General features: G+C 41.2%; 1 protein-coding gene across 5 annotated transcripts in view; it reads left to right on the forward strand.

The window, feature by feature from the left end:
- The window catches only part of USP4 (ubiquitin specific peptidase 4), a 43,912-nt gene that overhangs the window by 23,296 nt on the left and 7,518 nt on the right, over window positions 1-13,098 (forward strand). For 2 of the 5 annotated variants that reach the window (XM_072875572.1, XM_072875573.1), the window contains 2 exons: window positions 2,331-2,414; window positions 3,176-3,270. In XM_072875572.1, the coding sequence (XP_072731673.1) occupies window positions 2,331-2,414; window positions 3,176-3,270 (179 nt within the window). Of the gene's footprint in view, window positions 1-478; window positions 766-2,330; window positions 2,415-3,175; window positions 3,271-10,185; window positions 10,318-13,098 lie in introns of those variants that run through there. The other 3 variants (XR_012044528.1, XM_072875575.1, XM_072875576.1) reach the window with 3 other exon arrangements.

Consider the following 13,098-nt stretch of genomic DNA (forward strand, 5'->3'; position numbering starts at 1 on the left):
TTCTAAGATAGACTGATTTTTAATATATATATATATCCCCTCCCCATTTTATTTTCAAATGGGCCTGTGGGTGGGCACGCACATACCTAAAGTAACCTTGTGCTTGCCACGCATGTCAAGAGATGCACAAGAGCTGGGAGGCCCAAGCAGAGTGACTAGATGCCCTGATGCAGTTTTGGAGGCACCGATGGCAATATTTGTATGTGCTGTGGATTATAACTGTGAATGGTAAAACTTGTGCTTTGTATATACACTGTTAGTTTGAGGGGGGTAGTAGGTACAGTGGAGAAGGATGTATGCTGAGTTCACAATAAATTTTCAACCTGCGTTTTGTACAACTGTGAAATCAAGGACAGCTACACTTCTTCTTGTCACCAAGACTTTATATAGGGCAAGAACAGAGAAGGGATTCATTGAGAAAAAAAGCAAGATTACCAATAGGATAGAGACTGAAAGGATAAATTCTTCTACTTTAAAGAACCAAGATTAACAGAACTTCCCCTGCCTGGAGCTCTTCTAGATGAGTTGGCCACGTGCATGTTCTACATCCCACCCTGTGGGCAATTCTTTGCATTTTGTGATCTCCCAGTTGGGAAGCCAGAGGTGTGCACCACTACTCCCCTCTGGTGTGTGACACAAGGAGGAATTGTGTCTCTGCCATGTGGGTTCTGCCAAGAGAAAGTGAACTGAAAGCCTCTGATGGTCACAGTGGAATATGCAGATGGATAGTATAACTGATCCTGGTGAATATTGATACATAACTCCTTTTAGTCAAGGCAAGTATGTTCCACATAATTCTCTCTGAGTGTGTGCCTATCTATAATCTATAGTGCCTTTGAATCCTTCTCTAAAACATATGGTACTGATTACTTGATGGAGGAAGGATGCTAGGTTAAACCAAACTGTAGATGCTTGTGTTCTGGTGCACCTGTATTCCTGCATCCATACACATTCCTGGTTGCAGAATGTCACTTAGCCATGTTAAAAGCTCACAGATCTGTCTTCAGGGAAGTATTCAGGGCACTGGAAGTGGAACCAGTGGATTATCATACGTTTAGCATCTGAGGTAGAGCGTTCCCACTGACTTACAAGATACTTCTGCTTAGAAGTGTGAAAGGTTTCTTGACTGTGCCCCTCATATTTTTTGTAGCTTGATGTAAGTGGTGTGTTGACCCAGGCCAGCAGCCAAGCACCCACGCAGCCTCTTGCTCGCTCCCCCCTGCCCTCTTCCCAGCAGGAATGAGGAGAGACTGGAAAGAACAAAAGCAAGAAAACCCGTGGGTTGAGATAAAGATGATTTAATAGGTGAAGGAAAAGTGGGGAGGTGGGGACAATGACACAAATGATGCAAAGGAAATCACTTGCCACTTCCCACGAGCAGACCAGTGCCCAGCCAGTGTCTGAGCAATAACCTTGGAAGCCCAAAACACCCTTTCTTTCTCTACCACAATTTTTACTGCTGAGCGTTACATTATATAGTACGGAATAGCCCTTCGGGCAGTTCAGGACAGCTGTCCTGGCTGCATCCCCTTCCAACTTCTTGCCCACCCCCAGCCCACCTGCTGATGGGGCATAGTGGGGACAAAGAGAAAGCCTTGACGCTGCACCAGCACTGCTCAGCAATGACTAAAACATCAATGTAATACCAGCACTGTTTTAGCCACAAATCCAAAATGTGGCACCATACAGGGTGCTATAAGGAAAGTAACTCCCTCCCAGACAGCCCCAGTGCAGTATAATACATGGTCTGTCCTATTCTGGGTGAGCTCTGGGGTTTTGTTTCAGTCTGAGGGCATGTCCAGAACAGAACTCTTAAAAGAACTACAGCCTGTATTGATGATGCTGCCCATCAAATGAAGGTTTAAGTAGTCTGATCTGCTCAGGAGGGTCCATCCTCGTATGCAGTTCACACACACGTTTGCCTTCCTGTCTATCAAGACTTCTGACTTGACCTCCAGAGGCAGTGGAGGTCCTCCAGAGAATGGCTCTAGGATGTTTTTTATCACATAAAGAAACAGCAATTTTATGTTCTGAGCAAGCTGCTGTCTGGTGTTTTTTGGTTGGTTTGTTTTTTGGTTTTTTTTTTGGTGGGTTTTACTACTGCTGAGCCTGATCAAAGCAGAAGGCCGCTTGTTTAAGGCTCTTTCATTCTCTCCAAAACCCTGCTTTGTACGGTAGAGCTGAGATCCAGAAGACCTTGAAGTGTGTGGCTGTGACCTTAACTTCAGCAGAACTCCTGTAAATTAAAGGTTTTATTTCCATTTTCTTGCTCTCTGCCTTGCATGGGTTTATTTTGCCTGGTGTAAGCATGATGCTGTCTTTGTTTCTAGTACCGGGTTGTGGTGCCGATGATGGGGGCCATTTCGGATCTGTGTGAATCACTCTCCAAACTCTCTGGTGTTCCTGCAGAAAATGTAAGGATAAATGCAGCACAGTAATTTTGATAAAAGTTTGTTGTTCTTGAAGCATTTTGGTGGCTTAGCTTTTAGAGGGGTGATGAGCTGAACTTCATGGAATAGTGACAAAACCCTAACAAGTTTAAATGCTGTTCTTTGATTATAAAATAAAAAGATGCATGAAACAATCTGTGTTTACTTCCATTGCAGTAGAGAGGTTTAAGAGAAGGGGCAGAAAGCTAGCCCTCACCCCCAGCATCTCTGATAGTGTAGTTTCTTAGTACTGAGAGATGTTTAGTGTCTTCTGTTTTGGGTCCACCTCTTCTTGGACATCCTTTTAATAACAAAGGGATCAGGTGAGCTTTTCCAGAGGGAATGGTTTTGTAGTTGGGGTATTTTCAGGATGCCAGTGTAGCACTTCAATTGATTTCAGTTAATTATAGATGTGAGTGATCCATGCCTGAAATCCTAGCCTGTTGCCACTTCGATGTTGGGGTCTGTGCTGTTGTTTCCATCAGGCTGACTTGCAGGTGTTGGGATTGCATCTCCTCAGTACCTCTGTAAAATCAGTCTGTTATATGCTTTGTTTTTCTGATCCATCTGAACAAATACAGCTGATGAGCTGCTGGGTGCTGTTACAGAAAACTGTGCTGATGGTGGTGTGCTGAAAATTCTGATAAAGAATAGGAATAAACTGTTGCTTGAATTTAAAGTTAGTTTGCCTAAATTTATGTAAGCTTTTATTATAATCTCTTTGCAAATATCACTTGCTGTTCTAGATGGTGGTGACAGACGTGTATAATCATCGATTCCACAAAATCTTCCAAATGGATGAAGGTTTAAATCATATCATGCCAAAAGACGACATCTTTGTGTGAGTAAAGTGGGAAGATGCCATGATGCAAAGAATACTACAAAACATTTGCTTTGGTTTCAGGATATAACACCCAATTTCTGTGCCCCCACCCCTCCCACCCCCCCAACCTAAGCCTTCCTGTAGACCTTTTGCATGACTTAGCAGTAATGCAGCACTTCTCCTAGCAGCAGATCAGCATGTGTAGTGTTTAGTAGGTGTTTTCCTAACACAAAGGAAGTCATGGCCCTGGGTAACAATGAACTTTTTGTTTGGTCTGTGTTCTGCAGTTTGGAACTTTCTACAAGCCTATTTCAGAGATGATGATCTATGTCTGGATTACAGTTACATTTTCACTGGCATTTTTAGGCAAGCTCAAGGTTACTGTTGTTATGCTCCAAATCAGCCAAAAGCCTTGGAGCTGTTATTAGGATAGCATGAAGTTTAAGCTGTTGTACTCTGCCTCTCCTAACACCCAACATAGTTGTTATAGCACCTAGATAACCATGACTGGAGGTTCTTGGTAGGCTCTTGACTGGTGCTTACACTGTTTGTGTCTTAACTGTGGTTGTGAGGGACTTCAGCGAAGCTGAGGATTTGTTTGTGCTTGTTTTACATACGTGTGGTGGATGAGATGTCTCCAGTCATCTGTGAAATCTGGTGAGGAGAGCAAAAGCAGTGTTCCTCTATTGCAGCTGGAAAATGTAAATTATTGCACATGAAGTGCAAAATGGACATTGAGGCTTGCAACTGCACCTGGTGCTTGTGAAGTCAAATCCAGCCCTTCATCACAAGTCCAGTCTTCCTTATGTGAGAATGTTCCAGTGCAAGGATGTTGCTTCTGTAAAATTGTTGCGCCAGTGTGAAGTCCTGCACTAATATACTCTGGTACAGTGTGTGCCTTTCACTGAGTGGGATGCTGTGATGTACTGCTTGGTGCTATTCTGTCGTGCTGTCTGTCATGACCGCGTTGCTGAGATGTAATGTCTGAGTTTTTCTGAAAGTTCTTGTTGTGCTGTTGTTTTCTTCAGTTGCAGCTAAAGGTGTGGCCAGTTAGGATGCCTAGGAAGGACATTTGGCTTCTGTGAAATCCATTTTGTGAGGGTATTGTGAAGTGTTAGATTGTAAGTAAGTCTGTCTCCAAAGCTAGTAAAACACTGAAAAAACAAGAAATGTGATATTACAATAGTAATTACAAAAATACCCCACTTTTCTACAGGTCTAACATGTTGCATATACCTCCACAGAAAACAACTGTGTCTGAATTAGCTCTGCTCCGGGTGGGGAGGAAGCATTAGCTGAACTGCAGCTCCAGGTGTATTTTCCTTTGCAGTCACCACTTCCTTTTATGTGCAGGCACAACTGTAAATGAGGTGATGCTGTGAGTCATAGTCATAGTGAGCTGACCTGGGTTAAAAATAATTCTCCAAGGAAGAGGAGAGGTAGCAGGAGAAAGTTTTGCTAATCCTGTTTTTCCATGTAAACCCTCTAAGATGTTTTCAGCACTGTGGGGCAAGAGCAAGCAGCCAGGCACCAGGGCAGGAATTAGGAGAAGGCTGCTCATAGGAACTCCCTTTAATGGGTGATGCTGCCAGGAAAAAGATACATAAAGTAATATTCTGACCTACAGCTAAAAAACAGCATTCTCTTATTGAAAGGGAGTCTTGTCTCAGAAACGCAACAGGGGAACACTTGTTCATAAAGAGCAAAACTCTTTATTTAAAGGCAAATGCGTAATTACTTTTATTGTGGACAATCTGCTTACCTTGTCTGGTTATAAAAAGTCTGCTCTTAGGTGTTCTAAGATTTAATTAAATCATCCAAGAAATGGTAATAGTAGTGTGAAGGTTCTCAAATTCCACTCTGTTTCCATCTATTAAGGCCTTGTATCTGCTGAAGTGGGTGTGAAGGGAGGGATTTACAGTACACCAGTTTTGTGTTAAGATCTGTACAGTGGGGAAGCAATCACGGTGGGTCTTCAACTTGGGATTTCCGAACTGCAGGTTTGAGTGATTCTTTAGGAATTTTTACCCTTTTGCTGTTACTTGCTTGTAGAGCCTGAGGTGAGCAGGCTGTGAGAGTGTAGTGGCACTGGCAGAAACTTTGAAAATTGTCAGTGAAAGGACTCGGTTGGATTTAAGACTAGCTGTGTTAGGCTTTTGGTTCATTGGACTCTTGCAAACTGACGACATTAAGGATATGCTGAAGGCATCTATTAATTTTTTTTGTTGTTACTCCATGTGTTACGTGTTTCTAGTATTTTTCTAAGAAATTATTATTTTCTTTAGTTTTTCCTTGCAGGAAATGTTTTTAATTTTTCTTTGTATTTAGCCTATGGTCTGAGGAATCCTTGCAATCTCTGTGAATTAAAACTCTTCAGTAAGTTTAAACTGTCTTGTATGTTTTTTCAGGTTTTCTAAATCTTAACATTTAAGACTGTGAGAGTTATCTGAGTTGCTTTTGGAGGGGTAATATTGTCTGTTTGGACTTGGTACATCATTGCTAAAAAAGTGCATAACTTCCAAAGTAATGTGAATATTTTTGTCCTGCTGGCTTCAAAACTTGTTTTCCATTGGGGAAGGTACTTGTAGCCATGGATGCGCATCTCGGCCTTCTGCTTCTTGCAGAAAGGATGATTTTTGTACCTGCTAGAGAGGACTCGGGCACAGAGCCCCACCCCGGCACTTTAGCTGTCATGCTGGCCCTTGTACATTTTCCTTCAGTACTGGGACTTCTCTTGGGTTGCCTGCTTGCTCTTTTTGATGAGAAGCAAATGCTGCTCTGACTTGCACCTACTACAGCTGCCCACCTTGGGGCTGGACCCAGGCACTGCAGTGCACGCTTTCTTTGTGGGCCTCTTCTCCAAACAGAGCAGGAGCAGGCCCTGTTCACTCCTCCCATGTTCTCTGGTTAACTTGTTCCTTCTAGCCTAACTGGTTTAGTGTTCCTAAAATTTCCTGCTTTTTATGTTTTTGGCATGAAAACATAGCTTATGCTTATCCTAAGTGCTGGTTGAGTAACACTCAGCATTCGTTCCTGCACCTTAGCTGGGTTGATGTAACTGTGGAACTAGACAATAACCTGGGTCAGGATGCAGGGCAGTGTTAAAATAATGATTCTCTTGGCTGGCGTGGAGTGCCATGTTGCTCTGCACACAGCTGTCCTGGTGTACGCGAGGAAGTGGCTCAAGAGGGGGGCAGGGGCGGATTAAACAGAAACTTCTCAAGTGCTCCTCAAGCTGTTACATTTCTGGCAGAAGTTATCAACAGTAATGTGTCGGATCAGGGCTTGCTGCATTCCTGAAGATGCTATGTGATGCATGGCTGGAGAATGTGGCAACCTGGTGGTCGTATGTTCAGATTGCTGCTGCTGCTGCCGGTAACTTCAGGAGTTTCTGATATCCCAGCAATTTACTTACCTTCTCAGATTACAGGCAAATATCTCGCTGTTTATTAAATGGAGGAATAAAAAATATTTCAAAAAAATCTTAAGTCTTTCAGAATCTTCCACCTTTAAAGAACAAACTTGCTTCCACTTGAAACTAAAAATATGTAATTGAAATAATGTATACTTGAGAAACATTTTATTTCCCTGAAGTCAATGAAGAAGACTTGAGTGCCCACTAAAAAGCATTTTGTTCTTTTGGTTTTAAATTAAGGCCAATTCTTTAGAGAAGTGACAGGGAAAGACTTGCTTTTATGACTTGAAGGATGGCTCTGTATGCCTGCATAGTCCACAAAATGTTCAGCTTGGAAAAGATACTGTTGTGCTGACTGGTGATGTAGTTGTGGGGTGTATCACTAGTTACACTGAGTAATGTATGTCTCTTCTGTTCCTGAAAGAAAGCTATCTTTATATCGATTAATGAAGGGGAACAGCTGCCTTTGCACAGTTATACTTTCTAATAAGTGTTTTACAGTGACAGTATTTTCACCCAAAATTCACAATTGAAATAAATAACAACCAAAAAAAGATTCAATAAATCATGCTAACCCATCAAAAGTTTGTTTGCTCTACATTTATACTGGATATTGCCGCAAATAAACTTCTAAGAAGACTTTCTAAAGCGTTAAGTTGGGCTGACAAGACAGCAATTGATTTATGAGCAAGGAAGAAATCCTCTGGAAGCTGCTTGCCTACTATGTTTTGAAAACATAATTTTTCCTAAGATTTGTTTGAATCTTTTCCTTGCCTTGTGCAGTAAGACTGAAACATATCAGCTTCTATTCTAGGAGAATAGAAGTTACAGAAAAGGTGAGGCTTTAATGTTAACATTACTTATGTTACAAATCATACAGGAAAACTGCATCATTTCAGGATATTGTGCTCACAGTGCAGCAAAGCTAAGTGAGAGGTGTGTCAGCTATTGGGTGGGAAAAACAAACTGGAGAGGGAGGTAATACGGTACCTTTTGTAGGGTGTGTTCTTAGGTACTAGATGCTAACCTAGATGTGTTTGAAGTTGACATATAATATGCAACCTGGGATATGACTGAGGACCATTAGTTAATCATTTGTATTTAAATAAGAGAAGTTTTCTAGAATTGAAACATCTCTTGTATTTAAATTAACATGATACTCACTGTCTCATGTAGCTGAACTCTTTGCTAATTCATGTTTTATTCATCCTGTCCCTTTTATATATTGATAATCTGTTCTTATTTTCTGGTAATGTCCAGTGGCAAGACTTCCCTGTTGGCAAACTGTAACATGTACATCTCATTACTTGTTTTAAGGAATTGAAGTTAGACGCAAAGTTTCTTTCATTGGTTAGAAAACAAAGTGCAAACAAGTAAGCAATTCAAAATAGAGTTAAATCAGTACAGCATACTCAGAAATAGGTTTCTGACATATACATTCCCAAACTTGTACTTTAAAATTGCAGACTGCTCAGTGGGTCCTATTGATTTTTGAGGTGTTTTCCTAAGGATTTTGCTGCCTAGTCTTTGAATTTGGGTGTGCTCACAGGTCTTTTAATTTGTTCCTTCCTGATAGCCACGCTGAGAGAATTATGAGAGAAGCTGTGATAAACTGTAAGACAGCACCCTTCCATGCCTCGTGCTAGTGTTTAATTCATCTGTTTAACGGTGTAACACTTTTCTCACCTGAAAAGTACTCCTCCCTTCCACTGACAGAAGCAAACCAAGGTTGTGTTAATAATCTGAGAATGTAAAGAATGAGTGCGTAGTGATAGGAGGAGCTACAAGACCCCCAGGCTCTGATTTCATGAGAAGCTGCCATCAAATTGTTCCTTTGTTCCTTGCTCCCTTGTCTCCCTCTAAACAGGACTTTGCTCAGAGTCCCGGATCTTCCACCCGTGATCACCTGGGTGACTGTCTTCTGTAACAGAAATCAGTTGTTTCAATGGTTCTGAAGCTTTAGGATCTTGTAGTAACTTAAACTGGCAGTTCTTGCCTTCTGTACATTTAAATATAAATGGTCAGTCTCTTGCAGTATTTCTCCAGGTTTGCTTTGCTGAAACGGGTAGCCAGACTTGGGTCTGCGTATGACAACAATATCCCTGTTGGTTTGACAGACTTCTGATTTTAAAGTATTGCACGCTAGCCAGCTAGCAACACGTATCTCAATTCAAAATTCAAGGAATAATCTAATACTGTAGAAGATCTGTGTCCCAGCAGGGACGTGATTTAAAAAAAAAGTCATTACTTTTGTACTGTTGTCTTGCTTTTGACACCAAAGTCTGTTAAGTCTCAGCTTTCAATTTAGTCCTCTGTATTGGTTGGTTACTGAGCAGAATATCGATTTCCATGAAGTGCTTCAGTTGTAAATGTCACTAAGCAGGAACTCACACAACACATTGCAGCAGGAGTAGCATAGCTGGAATGTGCTTTATTGTTTTTCTTATATTTGCTTGACAGAGGACATGGTCTGCAGGCCCAGATATTGTAGTCCAGACTGTACTGTTGATGAATATTTGTGAAATGTGCAATACGTGGGAGGTATAGAATATTGAGCTTGCACCTTTTTTAGGTGATTTCAGTGGTCAGAAAAGCTGTATTTTTTTCCTGTTTTCACTGTAGGAACATGAGGGAAGACATGTTCAGCTTTCTGTGATTTTTTGCAGGGCACTTTGGATGTCTTGAGACATGCATTGTGAATTTTCACTAAAGTGGTGGGAGATGCTGAATCTTGTGGGGGGAGGGGGGCGAGAATTGGACTCCATTTGGAATTTAAGCTGAATGAACAGTAATTAAAAAAAAAAAAAAAAAAATCTGCCCTGGATGGCTAAGATATATTTTCCCTCTCAGCTGCTCAGTTCCTGTCTCACTGATTCTCGTGGTGTATTACCTTACCTATTGTGGTCTCTGATAGTAAAACTTCAAAAAGAAGAAATGTGAATGTTACTGGGCTTGATATTTAAGTGACTTAAAGTAACTCTCAGATGCATCTCAAAATGAACCTGGCTCCTTTTACACAAAAGGACAAAACTATACATTTTCTCCTCCAGGTCGCCTGAAAAGGAAGGAGAATAGAATTTGCCAAGCCCGTTCTTTCATGAGGCTTTGCACTCATCTGTTTCTCATCATGACAGGCTTGGAAACATAGTGTAGTCCTGATGCAAGATGTATTAATATTTAGCATCAGAGAAGAGGTGAGATGCTTGCAGAAACAGAGGGGTTTGAAGCAAGACTTGAAGCAAGATCACTGGCACGATGTGCAAGGGCAGTGCAGCCAAAGAACGGCGGGACTAGCCTGCTTCTCACAGCGTTGTAAATTTTCTCTCAAGGCATGTTGTTCCTGTGAAAGGACAGGGAGATCTGTGGCAAATGATCAGAAAGTCCCTTATGTAAAGGTGGTCTGCAAATCAATTTGACGACGTTAGTTCAGTGTTTGTGCTGAATGCTCTCATTCTCCAGGCTAAGCAGAGAACAGCATTCAGCACATAATCGAAATGCTTACTATTTCTTTTTCTTAGGTTCTGTGAAGTCCAGCCCCGCTAGGACCTCCGGCTCCCGCTCCAATGTAACACCCACGCATGCACCATGCTGGTGATATCCCATCACCCAGGGATCCTGCTGGAGCTTGGAGCCGGCCTACAAGGGGTCAGGTAAGTACCACTTGAAAACAAACTCCACAGCCCATTTCAAGGGTATCGCTCTTAGTATTTCTTCTTAGTTCTTAAGGCCTAAGAAGAAAAATGTTTTGATGGATAAACTAGATACCCCTGTTCTCTTAGCCTGGCTAATGGGGCATATAATATAATACGTATTGTTTACGTTGATAAAAGTTTCACAAATTGATTTGCAGGTCACCTTTAACCTATAAGAGTGTGCATATTTGAATAAGATATATTTAGTTTGCCATACATACCATGTTTTCTGCCTTCTCTTACAACATGCTGTGTATTATGTTTAGATGAGTTCATGATCTTGAAAAACCATAACTGGCTGCAGAATGTCAGGTTTGTTAACGTGACTGAGGCAACAGCAATTATTGAACTGAGTTAGTTAGGTCAGCAAACCAGCTAGCCCAGTAGTTTTACATGAAATGTTTGAGATGTGCAAGATCTTGTAGCAGACTGATCTAGGAAGTTTGTTCTCATTTGCTGAAATTGGTGTTTTCTTTTTTGAAATGAGGGTTTGTGTCCTTTCCAGAATGACCTCGTATTTTTTTAAGCTTTGTAAAAATCTTGTTGGTTGAATTCCCTTATCCTTTTTAATCTTGCTCCTCTATAAGACTGGCAAAATCATGTGACCAACTTCTACAGGGCAAACTACCTGTTGTCTGAAAAAGTTAAATTTGCAATTTCTTATCTCCTAGTTTACTTGTTTGTATGTGTTCTGGAATTATGAAAGAAAGTAAACAGATTAGGAGTGTTTCCACTTCCTAGAAGAGATCAGAATATGTGCAGCATTTTCACCCAGTTTTTTTCCAGTCCTCTGTTCATTCTTACTGTCAACTCTTGAACCTATTGTAATTTCACAGCAGCATCTCTGGGTTGGTAAGCAGACAGATCTGTTTGTCAGCTTCTGCAATGGCATTTTTTTCTACCCTTCTCTGTTCTCTTACGAAATATACTTTTTTTCTTGGTTGTTGCTATAGACTGACTTGTGATCAACATAGCGTTTTCCAGCTGGAATTGATATCATAGATCCCAGCACTTGGGAGGGAATATTTCAATAACATACAAGATATATATTAGCCTGGTGTTTAGCTCAGAATACTTTTTTGCTTTCAGTGCCCTTTCATGTAGCTCTGCCTTGTCTTTCTATAGTTTTTCATGCTCCTGTGCACTTGCTTAACTTTAATTTGCAAGGGAACAAAAGTTACCTACTTCATTGCTCACTGCCTCCTTTCTGAATTATAACCACAGACCTGAAGCCTTCATAATGCTGGTGAAGACTGGTCAAGTCCTACCCTATTGCTTAGCAGTTTTCAGACACTTTTCAGAGTTGTCATGAATTATAAAGGCAACCAGCCAATATCCAGCAGCTGAGCTAACGACTCTTGACTTCTAAAACCATGTTGTGTAGTCTGGTGTAGCATCATCTTTATGTTCTGTTATTTCAGTTAAGTTGTAAGATACAGAATTACAGTGTATTGTCTAGTAATTCCCAGTATCGGCTCTATAGCCTTCCTTAAACTATAGATAAAGTATTTTATCTTAGGTTTGTTTTTGTGTGTGTGTGGTTTTTTTTTTGGAAGGGATGGCTGTTGCTCAAGAGATTCAGAAAATTCTGATATGTCTGCCTCTAATACTAGTATATAAAAGCTGTTCTGAGGTGGAGTGGGTAGGGGGGCACTTGAGTAACCAAATTTGTTAAGTTTCAGTGAGAAGTGTGTGAGATGCTCTTTTGCAGAGTGTTATAGGGGTACAGCATGCTGGCTGTTTGTGATGAATGACACCTGTGTATGGGTAACACTTAGCCTTTTCTTTCTGTCCCATCTGTTCTGTTGCATGGGCAGGGCTTCATTCAGGTGCATGAGGGTGGAGTATAAATGGGGGCTGCTTTAATTGCTGCAGAGCACAGTGTAGGTGGCGTGAGAGGCAGTCACAAGAATGTCGAGGAACGTGTACATGTTGTGTACTGATATGTTTTATAGGAGTCCAGCTTAAGGGTCTCAGAACCTGGAGTTAATTGTAGATTATATGCTGGGACTGAGTATGGTCTTTTGTTACTTAAACAGTGCTAAGTAAAATAATTCACCTCTTTGTGGTGCTGTTTCTCAGGAGACTTAGAAGGTGTGAACTGTATCCAGTGCTGATGTCCAACTGAATAGCATTGACAGCCTAGAAAACCTCAACAGCCATTTGCGTTGGACTGTCTTATGCTGACTCTGATCTCTAATGCTCTTGGGCTGGGCTGGGACTCTCTGGAAGGATATTTTTCTTCATGTACTCTACTGACTCAGTGCAGGCCCCAGGGTGGGATCTCTGTTTAAGTAGGATGGAGCAGAACTACAACTCTGAAATTTGTTCTCTTCCCTGCTCTACAAGGGCATTTTGAACACAGGAATAAAACAATGTTCCTTGGCTCTTGAAAGAAGGGAAGTGGCTTGTCTAATGTAAGAGAACTGTTAAGAGTTGGTACATTCAGATACGTGATTGTGGTCTTGGTCACTATGCGTAGTGACATCTTTCATGAAATTTTTCTTTTTCTTTCAGTTTTAAGATAAGTCTGGGACAGGTGACTCACCAAATTAAAGAGCAGTGTGACTTGGCATTCCTGAAAATGAATCTTTTGTAATGAATAGTCCTGAAGCGAACAATGTGATAGTGTTGGACCGCGTGGTTTCTTTTGACTCTGACATCTGCAAATACCTCATTTGCTGTTTCGCCCAGTAGTACAAGCTGTGTCTCAGTCTTCTCACTGTTCTCCAGAGCTGT

The sequence above is a fragment of the Ciconia boyciana genome, chromosome 11 (genome assembly GCF_034638445.1).
Source record: "Ciconia boyciana chromosome 11, ASM3463844v1, whole genome shotgun sequence".
NCBI lineage: Eukaryota > Metazoa > Chordata > Aves > Ciconiiformes > Ciconiidae > Ciconia > Ciconia boyciana.